We start from the raw sequence: 21186 nt of genomic DNA on the forward strand, positions 1-21186 counted from the left end.
AGACGGTCACACTGAGACTTACCTGTCCGGAGTTAGTCATGAGTAATTCTGGGTGGTCCCATTCAGTTACATAGGTACTGCTTACTAAATAGCATGATATGTAATTAGAATAGAGGGAAGATTGTGCGATGGCTAAGACGCATCGCGTGTCTGGTTTGTTTGAAAGATATTTTTGCATACCGTCACCACTGAAACACACGATGCAGCTACTCTGTCATGTCGCTTGCTTTCGATTCCTAGCTGGTATCAATTGTCTGTTGAACACCGCCAATCTTATCCCAGATCCTGAGCCACCGTCGCTCAGATCCCACATCCCCGTACCTCTTCTCTGACGATTTCCTCGCGTGTTTGCAGGTGCGCGACTGCTGGCAGACCTATCAGCTGGAGCTCATCAACTACCAGAACAAGTGCAAGCTGATCCGCGGCTGGGACGACCTCTTCACCAAGGTCAAGGAGCACATCAACTCGCTGGCCGCCATGAAACTGTCGCCCTACTACAAGGTATGGAAGTCGGACACTGCTGTGTTTGGGTGCTGATTTATCCGATCAACCGTTTAAACTAGGCGTGAAGGCGCTCTAGACATTGATAGAAAACAATTTTTGAGGTATTTGGCTTTTGATTGAGTTCTCCATACCATTGCAAATACGGCCGTGATGCAACAAATCGCAAACAGATTCACCAAGTGGCAATTCACCAAGCATCTTCACCACGTAAGTGACAGGAACATGCACCGACCGTAGCATCACTGAAATCCTGGTTACGGTGTACCCTCAAAGTATCACCCATCCCGTTGTCGCCAGGTGTTTGAGGAGGACGCCGTCTCGTGGGAGGAGAAGCTGAACCGCGTGGACGCCACGTTCGACGTCTGGATCGTGGTGCAGCGCCGCTGGGTCTACCTGGAAGGCATCTTCTCCGGCAGCTCCGACATCAAGACGCTGCTGCCCGTCGAGACGTCGCGCTTCGCCAGCATCAGGTGAGGATGCGGTCGGTGTCGATGGTGTTTGATTAGTAAGGTCGGTTCGTGCGTAAAACGCTTGCAGTAATTGTTGACATTCTGATCACCATTCTCGACTCCTTCGCTGACTATCTGATTGCTGAACTCTGTTCTTCTGTACCGAGTCGCTGCCGCTGGTGTTCTGGTCCCCATCCTCTGCTCCTGCGTTGATCCTCCACCCTTCTCCTTTATCTGACGCCGGAAGTCTTTTCTCTCTCCAGCACCGAGTTCCTGACTCTGATGAAGAAGGTGTCCAAGTCGCCGATGGTACTGGACGTGCTCAACATCCAGGGCGTGATGCGCTCCCTGGAGCGGCTGGCCGACCTGCTGGGGAAGATCCAGAAGGCGCTCGGAGAGTACCTGGAGAGGGAGCGCTCCAGCTTCCCAAGGTGAGACAGGGGAAAGTGATTCAGGCGCTTTCCGCGGTATGAAAGCGGGGGTGGAAGGTACTGGACTAGTAAAGGGTAATTGGTATCAGGCTACCACAGTGAGAGAGAAGCGAAGGACTGCCGCTTTTTAACGTTTATGGGTTAATTGGGGCCACGGATTCGATATTAAGCCATAATGACTGTCAAGGTGTTATCAGTCGTCTCCGTAAAGTGTAAAGTTAATCAATTCAAATTCCAACCTCACGATGTAGCATGTTTCTCCTTGCCCATATTTATTTATCTACAAACATGAAATAGGTTGTACGAATGAGCCACTGATCGCTCTGACCTTGATGGTTCTCGTCAGGTTCTACTTCGTGGGTGACGAGGATCTGCTGGAGATCATCGGCAACAGCAAGAACATCCCGCGTCTGCAGAAGCACTTTAAGAAGATGTTCGCCGGCATCGCGGCCATCCTGCTGAACGAGGAAAACACGGAGATCCGCGGCGTGGCCTCCAAGGAGGGCGAGGAGGTGGGTGCGGGGACGGGGGACGGCGGGGGGAGTGACAAAGGGAGGCGTGTGTGTGAGGGAGAAAAGGTGTGAAGCTGGTGGGGAGTGTGGTGCGTTTAGATTGTCTATTTGGGGAGATGCTAGACCATTTTAAAGAACACTTGTAAAAGATATCGGAAGTCTAAAGCGCACCACCTTATGCGTTTTTCGTCTTACCTTACACTACCATTGCATTTGCCTGAGTCTTTCTCTTGCGCCTAGTAGCTGAAGTTTGCCCCTACAAACTTTCGAGGCTCGTTGAGCTGCGCTGGCGGGTAAAATAAAGCCTGGGACACGGGGTAGTTGTGATTGTATGGAGCCGGTGCTGCGCGCCAGTTACTGTTCGGTCCGTGCTGAGACCGCGCTCTTTTCATCCGGCCCTCGCTGTCTCCGTCCAGATTGTAAGTCAACGCGGTGGTATCTGCCGCACCCGCTGTCACATGTCCGCCAGCCCAGCTTCAATCGGCCCCATGTCCTGGCTTGAAACGGCCACACTGTCCACGTCCTGCTTAGCTTATATTGGCTTGATTATTCACCAGTCTGGCTAAAACTTGGCTCAACTGTCTGCCGGCCTGGCTTGAGTCGGCTTTAGTCGGCTGTCGGCCAGCCTAGCCTGAATCCGTTTGGAATCGGTCGTCCAACCTCATCATCGTCACAATATGCCTCGCTGTGCTTTTTGCCGGCTTGGCTCACATTTTTATCGCTTAGGGTTCACTCGCAATCGTTCGTCTGCACTGGCTTTGTACCGTTAACGCCGCCGAGTTACGTTAGCTTGGTTTTGGAGCTACTTTTCCACAGTTGCTTCAGCTGCTTCCGTCCTGAGGGTGTCGCTGTATGTTGGCTTGTGGCGTGAACGTGATGAGACTTCTTATGACCATATTTCGCTTTCAGTCATCCAGTCTCTAGGCCGGTCCTGCTGGATTTTAGATTACTGTGTGCCACGTGTGCTTTGGCCATGCAGAAGCCATAAGAAAATGGAAGGACGTTATTTGCCGCGCCTTCTATCTGTATTTGACGCCATTTTCTTGCAGCTGTAACGTTCAACAAGTTCATAGCTTATGATATAGGTAATTTGTTCAGAACATTGCAAAGCGTAGCAATGACACAAAAAAGGTTAATCCCATGAATTCTTCGGTCAGCTCTTGCCTCTTTGGTCAATTCCTTGTGTCCTTGACATAACTCTGCCCCGTCGCTAACCCCCTTCTCTCCGTTACAGCTGATCTTCGAGAAGCCGATTGTGATCGCCGACCACCCCAAGATCAACGAGTGGCTGAGCGCCGTGGAGCGGCACATGATGAACACCCTGGCCACCGGTCTGGGCAGGGCCATCGTCGGACTGCGCGCCTGGATGACCGAGAAGGGCGCCACCGGGGCCTTCATGGAGTGGTGCGACCAGTACCAGGTGCGTTACGGGTGGCTGAAGGGGCTGAGGAGGGGAGGAACTAGGGATGTGGTGAGAAGTAACATACAAACGTCAAACAGTTAGGTTTTATGGTGGATATTTGTAGAAAAAATATATCTTCCCTACCATCTATAAGTCGGTTGTCAGATGGGAATATACATTGTCAGCTGAGTCTGTCCCATTATGGTGCTCGAGATTCAAACAAAGAACGAACGTGCTAACCGTACGGGTGCGTAAAGTCTCTTGGTTGATACGCTCTAACCTCCCCCCAAGCGAGCCCCTGCTGACCGCCCCCCCCCCCTGCCGCCCGCCCCGCAGGCCCAGCTGGTGGTGCTGGCCGTGCAGATCTGGTGGACCGAGGAGCTGGAGGCGGCGCTGGGCGGCGGATCACCCTCCGCCGCCCTGCCCGCCGTCCTGCAGCGCGTCGAGGAGATGCTGGCCATGCTGGCCGACTCGGTCCTGCAGGACCAGCCGCCACTGCGGCGCGTCAAACTCGAACACCTCATCAACGAGTTCGTCCACAAGCGCACAGTGACTCGGGCGCTCGTCAAGAGCAAGGTGAGTACCATGTTATCCTCACTTGTTGAAAGATGCTTTGATTATCGACTGATACAACTGACGAAATTTGCTTGATGACTGACAAAGTTTCATGACAGTTTCGCCTCTTATTTTGCGATATTTGTTGGTGAGTTTACTTCAAGACTGACTTTTTGACTAGCATTGCATTTGCTCGTGTTCCAAGACAGTTGCATCGACTTCTCACCATGATTGTCATGCATCAGTCTCTGGCGTGACCGCCAAGGAGATTTTCTGGTCTCGCCCTCTCGCCGGCAGTTAATTACCTCCCCCTGTCACTCTCCAGGTGGACTCTCCCAAGTCGTTCGAATGGCTGCGCTGTATGCGCTGCTACTGGGACGGCAAGCAGCCCGATCCGCTGCGACAGCTCAGCATCCACATGGCCAACGCGCGCTTCCAGTACGGCTTCGAGTACCTCGGCGTGCAGGAGCGACTCGTCCAGACGCCCCTCACGGACCGCTGCTACCTGACAATGGCGCAGGCCCTCGAGGCCAAGCTGGGCGGGTCGCCCTTCGGTCCGGCCGGCACGGGAAAGACTGAGTCGGTGAAGGCTCTCGGAAACCAGCTGGGCAAGTTCGTGCTCGTCTTCAACTGCGACGAGAACTTTGACGTGCAGGCCATGGGTCGGATCCTGCTCGGTCTGTGTCAGGTACGTTAGGATGGTGGGGGAAGGGGCGGGCTAGGGCACTGGGTTGCTGAAATACATTGCAGGAAGGGGAACGGGGATAACCGTGATTTGGATGGAATGTTTCTCTCTGCACCGAATTGTTTGTTACGGAACATAAAATTTTGAAGCTATATTTTGCTCAACATAATTATGGGTGGCGCAGCGCCAGTCTCTAACCCTTTTTTTGCCCTTCCCTACTTTCCCTGTATTGCATTCCCTCGCTCTGACAAGTCTGATGCTCCCGCTCTAGGTGGGCGCCTGGGGCTGTTTCGACGAGTTCAACCGTCTGGAGGAGCGCATGCTGTCGGCGGTGTCGCAGCAGATTCAGACCATCCAGGAGGCGCTCAAGGCGCAGGAAGAGTCCAAAGACAAAGGTAAGCCAACCATGCTAGTGATCGGGATTTTTACTGGACTAGTAAAGGCAGATGTGCCATGGATATGCCAAATTTTCATGGAAACATGTATCTTTTCTTTTGCTTAGCTTGTTCGTCAGTCCGCCATCCAGTTGTTTGCACTGCTAACGATATCCGGCTGCCGCCCGTGCCTCCCTCCCCCCCCCCACTGACCATCCCCCCTGCTCCGCCCACAGCGGTGCAGTCGATCGAGCTGGTGGGCCGGCAGACCACCGTCAACCCCCAGATCGCCATCTTCATCACAATGAACCCCGGCTATGCGGGCCGCTCCAACCTGCCCGACAACCTGAAGAAGCTGTTCAGGTCGCTGGCCATGACGCGGCCCGACCTCGGTCTGATTGCTGAGGTCACCCTCTTCTCGCAGGGATACAGGACGGCCGAGCGACTCGCCAACAAGATCGTGCCCTTCTTCAGGTGCGTGGGACGGTGATTGAGGAAGGGAAAGTTTGCGTGGATGATGGAATTTAAGTACTGACTTCCGAGACTGGCGAATGCATTGAATGGCGGGTCCAGATTTTTAGCTACGATAAAGGAAGCTCGAGCTAGATATATGGATGAATGAAACCTTATTTCACGTTTTGATATATAATTCCGCGAGTGTCTTCCACATGTTTTCTGTTGCCAGTAATTCGTTTATGATTCAGTATCCGTCCTTATCAGGCGATTCGAGACTGCGCTATGACCATCTGTTTCCTCCTCCGTCCTTCCCCCAGGCTCTGCGACGAGCAGCTGTCACGCCAGAAGCACTACGACTTCAGTCTGCGTGCGCTGAAGTCGGTCCTGGGCAGCGCGGGTACCGTGAAGCGCGACCGTATCACGTTCATCAAGAAGAACCTGGCGGCGGCCAACCAGCCGGTGGATGAGGCCAACATCGCCGAGAACCTGCCCGAGCAGGAGGTACGGTTGGCGTTGTAGTTAGATGGGGAGGAAGGGAATGGAGAGCTTCAGCCGCCAGTTGGGAGACTGTTAGCGGGGTTGTCGCGGAGGCGTGGGAGATTAAGTGCTGGATCTAGTCTACGGCTGGGTGATGTGAAAATATCATGAGCATGAAGAATAAGTGTCACTACTAGGACCTCATGTCACAATCAGAAGTGTTCTGTTGTAGCGGTCTGACACTATGCGCCGGCCCAACAATCATTATCCAACCACTGTGTCGATGATGTTTCGTGTGGCTAATTTGACGTCCCTTCCTCGTTCAGATCCTGATCCAGTCGGTGTGTGAGACGATGGTGCCCAAGCTGGTGGCCGAGGACATCCCGCTGCTGTTTTCGCTGCTCTCGGACGTGTTCCCTGGCATCGAGTACCAGCGCGCCGACATGGGAGAGCTAAAAAAACACATCAGACAGGTCAGTAATAGAACGGTCGGGGAGTGGGCCAGTGGTTCGTTAGTTACCCGTCAAGACAAGATATTGGGAGGACGGGAGATGATAATGTTCGTGACGTTAACCCACTTGCGCAACAGAATTGCGGTTTAGTATTTCGCTGAATCTATCTTAGGATTAGGTTGCATTGCGACGAAAGGCTATGAAGGTCAGGCTGATGGTGCCCGAAACTAACACTGTGATGAAGGGATTTATAGGTCGATATTCTGAAGCAATATTGTTTATGTTCCTGTCTCAGGTTTCGTCATCTAACGCTGTTCTGCTGGTCTCTGATCCACAGGTGTGCGCCGAACATTACCTGTCGTTCGGAGAGGGAGAGGAAGCCGGCGCCGGATGGGTGGAAAAGGTGAGACCTGAGCGCAGCGCCAGCGGCCTGGCAGTGTTAGGGCTGAATATGTGGAGGTGTTTGAATCTACGCCCAGCTCAGAGCTGCCTGGTTCAACTACCGGCTGTAGTCGCGTACAACAGTCAAAGAGGTAGTCCCGCCTCGACTTCCGTCGCTCTTAGCAGTGCCTGTACCATATACTGACTGTTATCAAAGATTTGTAGGGTGCGGTTTCATCTGGTCTCACGTACGCGGTATGACGTAAGACCAGATGATTATCGCGGTGGGTACACAATCTGCGGACTGTGTGTAGTTTTTGCGGGTCCCCGGATGTCCCTATGACCCATACGTGCCCTGACGTATCTGTATTGTCCTACGCAGCAGGCGTATGCCGGCGAAACATGGCTGGACAAGGTAAATGCCCCGTACGGCGGCGGCGGCCGCATGCCCTCTCCGTAACCGCTTACATGCCTCCAGCAGTGCCAGGGCCGTCTCTAACTGTGCGCCTAAGCCAGCGCGCTATACCGCGGCTGAGGTCGGAGATAACGCGCATGTTGACGGTCGCGGAGCACCTGGCACGCGGCCTCTAACAGAGCCTGCTTACAATTACTGAGTAGCCAGGCAGCTCGGAGTGCTAGCAGGCATGCTGCCGTAACGGACTGGCTGCTATAACTGCCCTAGCAGCAGATATTCTCTCCGTGTTTGTGCTACTCGGCGTTCTAGGGAACTGGAAAACGGATGATGCTTCCATCTAGCTTCTAATTCGGCACTGGCAGGACTGTGCCTCTCTTCTCGACAGTGTCCCGAAACAGTGTTAATTTTTAGGAAGAAACAAAATCATTGGACCGAAGACCATGACGTAATTTACCGACGCAGGAACATCTTGATGCTAGAATAGAACTCAAGTATGGAATAAAAATGCTTCACCTCAGTCATTCTTAGCTCAGCGGCGTTGATTTTGGGACACTGGCCAGCCCAAAAGCTCGATGTTTGGCATGCTAATCGTCGTCTCGTCCCGCCAGCAATGCCATGCTACGTGCCTCAAATGGTGTCGGTGGCGGAACTTAGGCTACCAGCTGAAACCAACGTTTGAAACTTAACCGTGCTGTTTTCTTTGATTTCTGTGATGCTTCAATGAAGGCGATTGCGAGACGAGTGTGATGCTTGCTATGAATGAGCTGACTTGTTAAAGACCTTTCTGACATTTGTTTGTTAGATTGTTGTGCACGGATTACTAATTTGACAATTTTGTGTTTGCATCACCTTCCTACATCTTTGAATGCGACCGTACATTATGTTGTCGTGGCTCTCTTTGTAATGGATTGGCAACATTTGTTCTCTATTGATCAAATGTTTAATGATGATATCTCCGCGGATCGCTAGGCATTTTTTTGAACGTTGCTCTTTACCGACCGCTCTCTATCGTCGCCTTTGTGCCCTCTGGTAACCACATCATCGTGGTGTAACTGTCTGAATGTTTGATGCTCAGGGGTGTGCTGCGGAGGCCGTGTGCTGGTCGAAGACCCCACACGTGATTCATAGATTAGTCTTTGGCTCACTGAGTTCCCGACGAGAAGCGCAACCCCGTAGTACCGGCTTTGTCGCTGACCTGCCTCCCCCCTCCCGTCTGGTGTTCCTCTTGAGTGAAAATCTTCCTTTTTGGGCTCCTCATTTTGGGGCATCTCAGTGACACCGTGACCACTCCCATGACCTGCTCCGAGAGCTCTTTGTGTGCCCCTACAGGGTGCTGTGACCTCTTGTGACCCGTGCCCTGACCTCTCCTTGTGTCGGTGCAGGTGTTGTGACTCGTCTATGACCTCTCGTGACCCTCACCCTGACCTCTCCCTTGTGCCTCCATCCAGGTGCTGCAGCTGTACCAGATCACCCAGCTGCACCACGGCCTGATGATGGTCGGACCCAGCGGCAGCGGAAAGTCCTGCGCCTGGCGCGTGCTGCTCAAGGTAACGTCAACGCCCACGCCGTGGAGCCGGGTGGGCTGCGGGGCTCTGGAGTAGTGTGTAATTAGTTGTATCGCATGATCGCTGATAACCAGTATGCTTCGGCGTCTCTTCGTTTCATTTGCTTTATACCAGGTTTAGCTTCTCACGCAGACTAGAAATCATCTGACTCAAATTTGGTTATTTATTTGTTTATTTACAAAAATCGCCAACAGAGACACCGGCCAACTGAGGCGACTGACAGGCGAAGTCAAAGATAATAACAAGGATAAAAATGTGGCGGTGTAACGTATCTTTCTAATTAAACATCCCTTCCGCTGCAGTCTCCCGCGCCGTTGGTAACTTTGAATGTCTTGCTTGAGACGCTTGAAGAACTCCATCGACCTCTGACCGATGTGTGACCCCCGTTCGCCCGTCTCACCAGGCCCTGGAGCGACTGGAGGGTGTCGAGGGCGTGGCTCACGTCATCGACCCCAAAGCCATCTCCAAGGAGGCGCTGTACGGAGTGCTCGACCCCAACACTCGCGAATGGAACGACGGTCTCTTCACACACACGCTCAGGTGGGTTGGGCGATAGTCAAACTGCTTTACTGGGGGAGGAAAGACTGCGCCTGGAAACACGTACGCCTTGGATACCTTCGTAGAGACACCGTAATAAATCATTACTTATGCCATCGTGAAGACTGATGTCTTGAACTACGATACCTGAGTATGACCCACGGTGTCTAACTGTGTTCATCATCCGTACTGTCTTGGGCTGAGAGCTGATGTTTAACTCGCTGTCACACATAGGAAAATCATCGACAACGTTCGCGGCGAGCTGGACAAACGTCAGTGGATCATCTTTGACGGCGACGTGGACCCGGAGTGGGTGGAGAACCTCAACAGTCTGCTGGACAACACCAAGCTACTGACGCTGCCCAACGGCGAGCGGCTCTCCATCCCGCCCAACGTCCGCATCATGTTCGAGGTGAGAACATACTCTGCGACTGGTCGTCAGGAGATGTAATAAGGTGCAGGGAGTTGAAATCCGGAGCAATCTTAAGCAAATCACTTTTGTGTCCTTGTTTATGCCCGGTTGGGGAGTGCTGAGGAAGAAAAGCGTGGTGACGAAGGCAGGTGTTAATTGTGATCATAATCGACAGTGGTGGGCTTTGTCTTAGCTATGACGTCTGGTAAATTGTAAGTTTAAATTATCCCCATCACTCGGTGACTACGCTCCAATTAGGCTGGATCTACTTGGTGATTTTCCGCCTTTGACCCTCGTTTTCTGCTGCCATTCCCAGGTCCAGGACCTGCAGTACGCCACGCCGGCCACCGTGTCGCGCTGCGGCATGGTCTGGTTCTCCGAGGACGTTCTCACCACGGAGATGATCTTCGAGAACTATCTGTCGCGTCTGAGACACGTGCCGCTGGAGGAGGGGGAGGAGGAGCGGCGCGCGGCCGCCGTGGCGGCCAGTGAGAAGGAGGACGCCGTCAGCCCGGCGCTGCAGGTGAGGAACCAGTTGGAAGCAGTTGATTTTTTAGTCAGTGATGTGTGGCGTACGGCAATCATCCCAGCTGTGGTGGGTTTGAATAGCTGTGGCTAATTCTGCCGTGAAAACCAATATGCTTACTGATTGCAATATGATTACTTATGCTAGTCATTCTTGTGTGTCCAGATGGCATGAACGATCGGATAACTGAAAGTCTGTGGCAAGTCATGACTGTTCGAACATTTGAATCAATCGGGTTTGATAAAGACCCGTGGCGCACTGCAGGCTGTCCTCTACCCTCCACAAGCACATCCTCTGTCCACCACCACCGTCGCCACTGACGCCTCCCTTTCGTCCACAGCTGCAGCGCGAGGTGGCCACCCTGCTCCAGCAGCACCTCACCTCAGACGGACTCGTCGTCAAGTGCCTCGAGTTCGCACGCGGTCTCGAGCACGTGATGGACTTCACTCGTCTGCGGGCTCTCTCCTCACTGTTCTCAATGCTAAACCAGGCGTGCCGTAACCTGCTGCAGTACAACGCGCAGCACCCCGACTTCCCGCTGACACCCGACCAACTGGAGGCGTATGTGCCCCGCTCGCTGGTGCACGCGCTTCTCTGGAGTTTCGCTGGAGACGGAAAGCTGAAGACGCGCGACCAACTGGGCGAGTTTATCCGCGGCAGCACGACCATCCCGCTGCCGGCCGGAACGGGCAGCATCATCGACTATGAGGTGAGCTGGGATTGGGTGGAATGCTGAGACTGTCAGGGATGTGATTGGAATGTTGAGTAAGAGGTGAGACAGCGCGGATGGTTCGACAGATGTGGGTTAACATACGGCAATTTGTCGTAATCTGGCTTAATTTATGTTCGCTCTATTTATTCGTGCTCCATCTGTAACGCTAATACAGAAGTTTACACCAGAGGCCTTTCATGATACCGGCCTCATGCCATTTTGTCCCATTTCATCATCCTTGGTGACCCGTTGCTCACGAAACTGACCCATTTCTAACGTTTCTCCCTTCCTTCCCCCTTTCAGATCACGGTGCAGGGCGACTGGACGCCCTGGTCGGCCCGGGTGCCTCAGATCGAGGTGGAGACGCACATGGTGGCGGCGCCCGACCTGGTCATCCCCACGGTGGACACCGTTCGACACGAGGCGCTGCTCTACACCTGGCTGGCAGAGCACAAACCGCTGGGTACGTGGAAAGAGAGAGGCGAGAGGAGTTGTTTAAGTGGAAGGCGAGGGCTTTCATGTTACCTAAATGGAAGGGCGGGTGGCTTAAATACGACCCAGTCTTTGAGTAATGCGCCATTGTTTTCACCTTGCTGAAAAATGCCTCTCATGGCAAGGGTATGGTTAAATGTGGCTGCTTTGATCTGTGATGACGCTGTTCTGACCGATCTAACCCGCCGTCTTTCAGTGCTGTGCGGCCCGCCCGGCTCGGGTAAGACGATGACGCTGTTCTCGGCTCTGCGCGCGCTGCCCGATCTCGAGGTGGTGGGCCTCAACTTCTCGTCTGCCACAACTCCTGAGCTGCTCCTGAAGACGTTTGACCACTACTGCGAGTACAGGAAGACGCCCAACGGCGTCGTCCTGTCGCCCATCCTGGTGGGTAGAGTGGGAAGAGGGATAGGGACAGGGACTTCGAGAAAATTTGGATAGGAAATGGATGGCTGGATGAAGTCAGTGAATAGTTCACTTAGCGGATAAAACTCTGCAGTCTCCTTTTTACAACATTATTGGCACTAACAGCCTGTCATTTTTTACCCTTATGGGTAATCTGACATGCTATTAAAAATTTCACGAATTATCTTAAATCCATTCTCATAAACAATATTTTTCCTGTGACTTTTTCACACAAAAAGGTCGGTTGGCCGATCTTGTAATCCTCTGAACATTCCTACCACTGACGGTCGCTCGCCGTCCCCCAGCTCGGCAAATGGCTGGTGGTGTTCTAACCCTCCCCAACCTTCCCTCCTGTGCCCTTTGACCGTAGCTGCCCCGAAACTGACGTCTCCCCGGCTCTCCACCGCCGTCCCACAGCTGGGCAAGTGGCTGGTGGTGTTCTCGCTCGCCCCAATCCTGCCTCTTTCCTTGATCGTACCTGCCTGTTACTGACGACTCTCCGACTCTCCACTGCCGCCCCACAGCTGGGCAAGTGGCTGGTGGTGTCCTAACCTTCCCCAAGCCACCCTCCTCTGTGACCGCACCCGACTGACGTCTCTCGCCTCTCCGCAGCTGGGCAAGTGGCTGGTGGTGTTCTGTGACGAGATTAACCTGCCAGATATGGATCAGTACGGCACGCAGCGCGTCATCAGCTTCCTCAGGCAGATGGTGGAGCACGGCGGCTTCTACCGCACCTCCGACCAGACCTGGATCAGACTGGAACGGATCCAGGTCAGTTAGGGAGGGGAGGGAAACGAGGGTTGGAGCTGGTAGCCTAAATGGGTCACTGGTGCTGACTGCTGACAGCTGAATAAAGGGGAGGCTGTGCTTCTGATTTGGCCGTTGAGCCGGATTTGTATGATGCGTTGGTAGATGAGGATCCACTGTTATTTGATGAATGGCGCTATACGATATTTTCTTAGTCATTTGACATAACTAACTCTAAACGGGAGGTACCTAACGATTTCAATCGTTGTTGAGATGTTGACTTCTTCGATGTGACTGCTTCGTTCACCAGTCGGTGTGTTTACTGGATCTTTCGACTGTCAGCCACTTGGTTATCTGGATCACATGCTGTCAGTAATACCATATGTGCGTGTAACTATACGCCCCTCTTCTATCCAGTTTGTGGGCGCGTGTAACCCGCCGACGGACCCGGGACGGAAGCCACTCTCCCACCGACTGCTGCGCCACGTACCGGTCGTGTATGTCGACTACCCCGGAGAGACGTCACTCAAACAGGTCAGAGACGCGCCGCGTACTGCCGCAGCGTGATATCTGGGGTCTTCATATGGGATGGAGCTGCTGTCATTTGGGAAGAAGAGTGGATAGATTGTTTGGCTCCATATTGCGTTCAATCATGTTCAGTTTCTGGCTGTTGAATATGCTACTTATTTAACCCCATCGTCTTGCTCCTGAAACTGCAACAGAAACTAGGACAAAATTATTCGTGCTCCCCAATACCCGGTTTGCCATGACCCTTAATTTCATCAAGCAGGCAGATTTATTTTCGAATCATTCCGCCCTTTATTATCACACACTCTTTCCATTGCACCAGCCTGCATCATCTCACCGCTCTGGCTTATCGTCTCCCTTAGATCTACGGCACGTTCAACCGGGCCATGCTACGAATGCAGCCGGCGCTGAAGACGTACGCCGAGCCGCTAACATCTGCCATGGTCGAGTTCTACCTGCGCTCCCAGCAACGTTTCACGCAGGACATGCAGCCGCACTACGTCTACTCACCGCGAGAGATGACGCGATGGGTGCGAGGCATCTGTGAGGCCATCAGGTGGGTGCGAGAGGGAGGGCGGAAGGTCGGGAGTGAAAGAGAAGAAGAAAGAAGAGAGGGAGGGAAGGGAAGGTAATTAAAGAGGAAGAAACTAAAGAAAAGGGAGTTAACTTACTTGAAGACGACCCTTTGTCCAACCTGTCGAATCCTTGTCAACTTTCAGCTAACCTGTTTGACCACTGCTGTATGATCTCTGCAGCTCCGCTGTCTGTCTGGCGCCCCGTCTGGTCTCTGACTTGACTGTCTGTCTCCCCGCCCCAGGCCGATGGAGGCGGCCACCGTGGAGGATCTGGTCCGACTGTGGGCGCACGAGGCGCTGCGCCTCTTCCAGGACCGACTGGTGCACGACGAGGAGCGAACCTGGACCAACGAGCACGTGGACCAGGTGGCGCTGCGACACTTCCCCAACATCAACAAGGAGGCGGCACTGAAGCGGCCCATCCTCTACTCCAACTGGCTCTCCAAGGACTACGTGCCCGTCGACCAGGAGGAGCTCAGGGACTACGTCAAGGCCAGGCTCAAGGTCAGTTGGGTAGATTGACAGTTCAAAATCTGGTTTGTTCAATGCCTTGTTTTTTTTTTTTGTAACTTCTCTATCTTCCCTGCCGGTACTCACCACCGTCGCCGCACACCTTTGTTTTACCAGGAAGAACTGAACTTGCCGGTAAATGTTATGACCCTCCTCATCCTCGATCCACACCTTCGCACACCAGTGTGTCACAGCCGAGGCCAGAGGAGCATGAACCTGCCGTTAGTGATGGTTCCAGGCTCCAGCCCTCCCTTGCTACAGTCATCCTACAAGGATCTCAACATGCCGTCACCCCTCCCCCCAGGTGTTCTACGAGGAGGAGCTGGACGTGCCGCTGGTGCTGTTCAACGAAGTGCTGGATCACGTGCTGCGGATCGACAGGATCTACCGGCAGCCGCAGGGCCACCTGCTGCTGATCGGTGTCAGCGGCGCCGGGAAGACCACGCTCTCCAGATTTGTCGCCTGGATGAACGGACTGTCCGTGTTCCAGATCAAGGTGGGCGTGGGATTGACAGGGGAGGTTGGGGGACGTGGATATAATGTAGCGTGCTTGAAAATTCAGCTTCCCGGAAGCCACATTATTTTGAACTCGAAGGGGCGAAACGACGTCTTGACGGTCTTGATATGCAGCGTAAACTTTTAAGGTCAACTTGAATTTGTTCAAGCTAAAGGGCCAATCTTAGAAATATATGCGCATTTCTTTTCACTCCCTGAATTATGCACTTGAAAAACAATATGTATCTCCCCCGGAATTCCTGTTTGACGAGACCCCCCCCCAGGTACACAACAAGTACACGGGCGAGGACTTTGACGAGGACCTGCGTACGGTGCTGCGACGCTCGGGCTGCAAGGGTGAGAAGATCTGCTTCATCCTGGACGAGAGCAACATGCTGGACTCGAGCTTCCTGGAGCGGATGAACACGCTGCTGGCGAACGGCGAGGTGCCCGGACTCTTCGAGGGTGAGTTAGCACCTCCCCGTAAGAATGAGCGGTTCTTAGTTACCTATGTTGAAGGCAGGCCGAAGTTAACGCTGATTGGTGCGGCACTGGGGAGAGAATGAAATTCCGGCGTCGATCCTAGTATTGTTTCACTTTCAATTCGAGCTCATGATGCTTATTTCTGTTAACATCGCCTGAGGTTCACCGTAAATTAACCTTAGCGCTGGCAGGTTTTCTATGTTATTTGAATATACCGATGACATCATTTTAGCGCGGTAAAGCCGCTCATTTTCTGGTTGTAACTAACTCCGTGCGTCATTGCTGCCACCAGGTGACGAGGCGTCAGCGCTGATGACCCAGTGCAAGGAGGGCTCGCAGCGAGACGGTCTGATGCTGGACTCTAATGAGGAGCTCTACAAGTGGTTCACCAGCCAGGTGATGCGTAACCTGCACGTGGTGTTCACCATGAACCCGAGCTCGGAGGGTCTCAAGGACCGGGCGGCCACCTCGCCGGCGCTGTTCAACCGCTGCGTACTCAACTGGTTCGGTGACTGGAGCAACGGCGCCTTCTTCCAGGTGGGCACGATTACAGTGTCGGTGGGCTTTACTGTCTGTGTTTGCCGTGATTTTCTGTCGGGTTCTGCCGCGTTAGGCAATGCTGGTTTCCGCTGTCGCTACTGCAAGCTAGAATGGGCCTTGCTAGCAATGGGGATGCATTGGGCTAAAGCTGGATAAACTTTTGTCTCTGGGAATTCAAATAAGAGGACTAGTTTTGTTTGTTGGCACATATTTTTATAGCAGTTGTTAGGATTATGTCAGCATTCACTAGTTCCTTATTTTTTGTCAAGTACGCAATGGCGATAGAAATTATACGTAGTAAATATCTGCCAATAAAATGGGGCTGTCATTTTCTGGCCATTACAGTTTGTACCTGTTTCCTCCCCGCAGGTGGGCCGTGAGTTCACGAGCCGCGTGGACCTGGACCGTGCCAACTGGTCGCCGCCCGACTACTTCCCGGTGGCGTACGACGAGCTGCCGAACCCGCCCACACACCGTGATGCCATCGTGAACGCGTTCGTGCACGTGCACCAGTCGCTGCACCGCGCCAACCAGCGGCTGGCTAAGCGGGGCCAGCGCACCACCGCCATCACACCGCGGTAAGTGGAGGAGTGAAGTATCGTACTCGTACCTAATTGAGTCATGTTTAGTGTTTACATCGTCGCGGCCCATCGCCACCATGCGGCAGTTAGTGGGGCTGGGGAAAGGTTTGTTAGTAGATAGGTACTTGGGCATCACTTTCATCAGCTAACTCACCGGTGGTAGTCGACACGTCCGAAAGGCCCAATAAAGGACAGATAACTCATTGTATAAAAAGATCGTAGGAGAAGTCGCAGTTAGAAATGAGGGACGTGTTTTTAGCAGACGTGTATCAGGTAGAGTTTCTATATTGTGTCCTTAACGAGACCCAGCGCTAATTATCTCGTAGATTTCTTTTCACAACTGACTTATCATTATTTTCTTACCCCTCAGCCACTACCTGGACTTCATCAACCACTTTGTGAAGCTGTACAACGAGAAGCGTGCCGACCTGGAGGAGCAGCAGCTCCACCTGAACGTCGGCCTCAACAAGATCGCAGAGACCGTGGAACAGGTGGAGGAGATGCAGAAGTCGCTCGCCGTCAAATCGCAGGTGCGGCAGGGCTGGGAGGCGAGGCAGTGGGACGGGACAGGAGGGGGGGGGGGGGGGGCTTGGAGACAACAAGCAAATCAGCAACTTTGGGTATAAACTACAGACTGTATCAAACTGCTGTTATGGGCAGTGGGAAAGGGGGATTTGGTGCTCCTTGTCAGTTTTGGTTACTATTTGGAGACAATATGAGTGCCACTATTTCCTAGGCCGGACTCCCATGACACCATCCTCCCGAACTGACGAGCTCCCCCTTTTCCGCCCACAGGAGCTGCACCAGAAGAACGAGGCTGCCAACCAGAAGCTGAAGCAGATGGTGCTGGACCAGCAGGAGGCCGAGCGACAGAAGGTGCACTCGCAGGAGGTGCAGGCACAGCTCGAGCTGCAGGAGAAGGAGATCGCCGTCAAACGCGAGAGCGTCGTCTCCGAGCTGGCCGGCGTCGAGCCAGCCGTCATCGAGGCCCAGAACGGTGAGAGCATGGAGAGAGATACGGACAGAGGAAGAGCGACGTTCTTACTGGACTCTGACTTGTGATGGTTAAAAGTTTGATGTGAACACAAATTGATGGGGTGGCTTTGAAAAGCCAATGTCCCGAGAAAATCCGCTCTCATTGATCTGATGGGTCCGATGGGGGATTGTTGAATATTCTCTCATTGTGCTGCGTTCAGGTCTGGGGAGGTGGCTATTTCCGGCATTTATGATTCAATTGCTAATTTTCGTCTGCCAATTTGTGCGCACTGCTTTTGCTGTCTGTCTTCCCCCTCACTACCACACGCACGCCCCCCCCCCCCCGACACTAATTCCTCTCTCGTGCCGTGCAGCTGTTAAGTCCATCAAGAAACAGAACCTGGTGGAGCTGCGTTCGATGAGCGCTCCTCCACCAATGGTGCGACTGGCGCTCGAGTCCATCTGTCTGTTCCTCGGTGAGGAGACGTCCGACTGGAAGGCCATCCGAGGCATCCTCATGAAGGACAGCTTCATCCCGAGTATCGTCAACTACAGCACTGAGAACATCACGTGAGTTGGCGCTGTCTGGAGTTGGATGTCTTAAGATTCTCAATCCCAATAAAGAAACAAACTGTATGTCTTGTCTATTTTAGTTTATGTAGTTTATCAGATAATCAATGTGCGATCAAACCAAACGGTGGATGAAGTGTGGAGGTATTGTAAACAGTGCCGGTTTTAAATCTGCCTTCATTGGAGTGTAATGACAAGTAGCACCAACTTTTGCGCTGATCATTGGTTTGTTTTTCTCTTTTTATAGTGACAGCACCCGGGATAAGATGCGTAAGAAGTTCCTCTCCAACCCCGACTACAACTTTGCCAAGATCAACAACGCGTCGACGGCGTGCGGACCCATGGTCAAGTGGGCTATCGCTCAGGTACGAGGCTTAGATGAACTGTGTATAATAACACTCCACAGTGTGGACTTGCTTGTGATCGTATTTTTATGTGTTTGATGTTTACGTTGGTTTAGGATGACGAAGTCTGTCGACTTAGTTGTTTTAATTTGAAACTGATACGGGCTGCGGACTTTTCATTGCATGGACTCTGCTCAATGGACGTTTGCTCAGTCATCGGCCGATTCTTTGAGTCGCTCTTCATTCGTCGTTTCAGATCAACTACGCCGACATGCTGAAGCGTGTGGACCCGCTGCGGAACGAGCTCAAGTCGCTCGAGTCCCAGGCCGACGAGAACAAACACAAGGCTCAGGAGATCATCAAGGTAGGTTCTGCGAGCGGAGTGCTCCGAGAAGTTGTCAGGAGACTAATACTGGTCTGCGTGAAACGTCAAGGTGCGGGATTTAGGTGGGCGCACAGCAGGCGAGTGTGATGAATGCGTGTATGTGTGGAGGGGGCAACCCTGGAGTTTGCTCCGCCATAACTAGTTTGTTTTGTTCGCGTCACCAGGTGATAGAGAAACTGGAGCACTCGATCGCCAGCTACAAGGAGGAGTACGCCGTGCTGATCGCCCAAGCCCAGGCCATCAAAACCGACCTGGCGAGCGTCCAGGCCAAGGTGAGTCCGAAGGAGACCTGTCGAATTCGATTCTTATTACGTTTTTTTTTTTTGGAAAGGTGGTGGCTGGACCGCGTCTAATTAGCTAATAGCTGTCGTGTGAAATGCTTCAAAAGGAATTCAAGTGACTGAAAAGAAATAGGGTTTAGGTATCAGTAGCGCATGCCTGAAATCGTTTTCGAGCCATGCTTTCGTAAGTTTTCTTGTAGGAGACGTCTCGGTTTTCTTACGATATAACTAGCACTGACGTAGGTATTCTTCCGTTCTTCATTTGACATCGTGTTCCGCTCACCCCACTGAACCTCCCTCCCCCTCTCCTCCGCAGGTGGACCGTTCGATGGCGCTGCTCAAGTCCCTCAGCATCGAGCGAGAGCGGTGGCTGGCCACCAGCGAGACGTTCCGCTCCCAGATGCTCACCATCGTCGGCGACGTGCTCCTCTCTGCGGCTTTCCTGGCGTACGCCGGCTACTTCGACCAGCAGCTCCGACAGAGTCTGTTCAGTAACTGGTGCGCCCACCTACAGCAGGCCGCTGTGCAGTACAGACCAGACCTGGCGCGGACCGAATATCTGAGTAATCCGGACGAGAGGCTGCGCTGGCAGGCCAACTCGCTGCCCACGGATGACCTCTGCACCGAGAACGCCATCATGCTGGAGGTGAGGTGGCGCAGTGGCAGCGAATCAGGGTGGGTTGTTGAAGGATGGAATGACGTTGACATTATGATGCGATAGTCAATCATTATACAAGGACTAAAAAGGAGAGAAAGCGTCGAGTACTTGAACTGGAATGAGTCACGCTAACACCGACCCTGTGACGTTGCAGCGTTTCAACCGGTACCCGCTCATCATCGACCCGTCGGGCCAAGCCACCGAGTTCATCATGAAGGAGTTCGCCGGTAAGAAGATCACCAAGACCAGTTTCCTGGACGACAGTTTCCGGAAGAACCTGGAGAGCGCGCTGCGCTTCGGTAACCCGCTGCTGGTCCAGGTACGGATTACGGGGATAGTGATGGGGGTTCTAAGAGGACGGTGTCGAGAGATATGAAAGAAAGAAAGAAATCACCACATATTAACAGGTTGTTTGTTAACGTTGAGGCTTTGGTAATCAATTCTATCAAGATTTCATCATTTCTTCGGCAGCTGTTTGGTTTTCTGTACACAATACCCAAAAGCATTCTGGTGGTTCTTGACACCTTTATCCAGACCCAACTTTCGTGGAACGACTCGTCGTCTAAGAATAAAAACAATGAGGGTTTCAACACACCAGTTGAAGTGCTGAACGTATTGCAAACAAATGGACTACACCAGCACATCAGGCACTTTACCAGAGCAAGGGGATCAAATCAACCCAGTCTTTTGGACCTACTGATAACAAGTCGAGCAGATGACATTGAAGGCGCGGAGGTATTACCTCCCTTCGGCAAAAGCGATCACGGCGTCATACAAGCAGACCTACTTATTCCTGATGTCAGATGTTTGAAAAATAATCAGCCTCTAAAAACGGTGTGGAACTACATGAAGGGAGACTATGAAAAGGCAAGGAACATGGCTTCCCAAGTTAACTGGACTGCCATGCTGTCAAACAAAAGTAGCGATGAGCAGTATGATTTACTGGTTGAACACCTAATGCAAATCCGGAAAGAATGTGTTCCTGTGAAAACGATGTGTAGGGGCAGAGATAATAATAAAATGTGGTTTAACAATGAAGCAAAAAGGAAGATTGCAAAGAAACACCGTGCTTGGAATGCCTACATGAGGGCAGAGAGGTTAAAGCTACCAGAGTTGGAAAGGTATAGAAAGAAATACATCACGGCAAGAAAAAAGGCTCATTATGGTCTACGTAACATCAAAGCAAAGCACGAAGAAAAACTTTTTCATCAGATCAAAACTAATCCCAAGCTGTTTTATGCGTACTGTAACTCCAAAAACAAAGTTCGAGAGCCAGTAGGGCAAGTTACCAAGGCAGACGGAACCCCATCATCAACATACGAAGAAACTGCCGCTGCCCTCAACCAACACTTCAAGAATGTGTTCACGTTAGAAGATGACTCTGACTTGATTTACGCCAACGAATTCTTCTCCTCACTGTCAGACGAGCAAATGTGTCCTTTCACCCACTGTCGGCATCCAGATGTACCCGAATTACATTCAGTTGAAATGCCTCTTCAACATATCATCAAGCTACTGAAAGAGCTTAAGTCCTACAAGTCACCAGGGCCAGATGATCTTCACCCACGTCTCCTAGCTGAACTCGCAGAAAATGTAGCAGTACCTTTGAGGATCATATTCAAAAACTCGATGGACACTGGACATGTCCCTCGTCTATGGAAAATGGCATACGTCACAGCAGTCCATAAGAAGGGATCAAGAACTGAAGCCCAAAACTACCGCCCAATTAGTTTAACCTGCATATGCAGTAAAGTGATGGAAAGAATCGTCAATGA

General features: G+C 52.4%; 1 protein-coding gene across 2 annotated transcripts in view; it reads left to right on the forward strand.

The window, feature by feature from the left end:
• Positions 1-21186, forward strand: part of LOC122369301 (dynein heavy chain, cytoplasmic-like) — a 45648-nt gene that overhangs the window by 14103 nt on the left and 10359 nt on the right. The window contains exons 27-62 of one of the 2 annotated variants that reach the window (XM_043343944.1): positions 355-501; positions 802-974; positions 1217-1384; positions 1731-1896; positions 3131-3316; positions 3635-3874; positions 4179-4541; positions 4810-4933; positions 5149-5386; positions 5686-5869; positions 6172-6318; positions 6635-6700; positions 7061-7093; positions 8542-8640; positions 9062-9198; positions 9430-9607; positions 9924-10130; positions 10474-10842; positions 11149-11308; positions 11534-11721; positions 12352-12510; positions 12904-13020; positions 13377-13570; positions 13832-14093; positions 14404-14595; positions 14879-15059; positions 15370-15614; positions 15987-16195; positions 16569-16728; positions 16994-17195; positions 17548-17743; positions 17991-18108; positions 18344-18451; positions 18637-18744; positions 19070-19399; positions 19566-19730. In XM_043343944.1, the coding sequence (XP_043199879.1) occupies positions 355-501; positions 802-974; positions 1217-1384; positions 1731-1896; positions 3131-3316; positions 3635-3874; positions 4179-4541; positions 4810-4933; positions 5149-5386; positions 5686-5869; positions 6172-6318; positions 6635-6700; positions 7061-7093; positions 8542-8640; positions 9062-9198; positions 9430-9607; positions 9924-10130; positions 10474-10842; positions 11149-11308; positions 11534-11721; positions 12352-12510; positions 12904-13020; positions 13377-13570; positions 13832-14093; positions 14404-14595; positions 14879-15059; positions 15370-15614; positions 15987-16195; positions 16569-16728; positions 16994-17195; positions 17548-17743; positions 17991-18108; positions 18344-18451; positions 18637-18744; positions 19070-19399; positions 19566-19730 (6519 nt within the window). The remainder of the gene's footprint in view (positions 1-354; positions 502-801; positions 975-1216; positions 1385-1730; positions 1897-3130; positions 3317-3634; positions 3875-4178; positions 4542-4809; positions 4934-5148; positions 5387-5685; positions 5870-6171; positions 6319-6634; positions 6701-7060; positions 7094-8541; positions 8641-9061; positions 9199-9429; positions 9608-9923; positions 10131-10473; positions 10843-11148; positions 11309-11533; positions 11722-12351; positions 12511-12903; positions 13021-13376; positions 13571-13831; positions 14094-14403; positions 14596-14878; positions 15060-15369; positions 15615-15986; positions 16196-16568; positions 16729-16993; positions 17196-17547; positions 17744-17990; positions 18109-18343; positions 18452-18636; positions 18745-19069; positions 19400-19565; positions 19731-21186) is intronic. The other variant, XM_043343945.1, reaches the window with a different exon arrangement.

Source organism: Amphibalanus amphitrite, unplaced genomic scaffold (assembly GCF_019059575.1).
Source record: "Amphibalanus amphitrite isolate SeventyFive unplaced genomic scaffold, NRLGWU_Aamphi_draft 001024F_arrow, whole genome shotgun sequence".
In the NCBI taxonomy this organism is placed as follows: domain Eukaryota; kingdom Metazoa; phylum Arthropoda; class Thecostraca; order Balanomorpha; family Balanidae; genus Amphibalanus; species Amphibalanus amphitrite.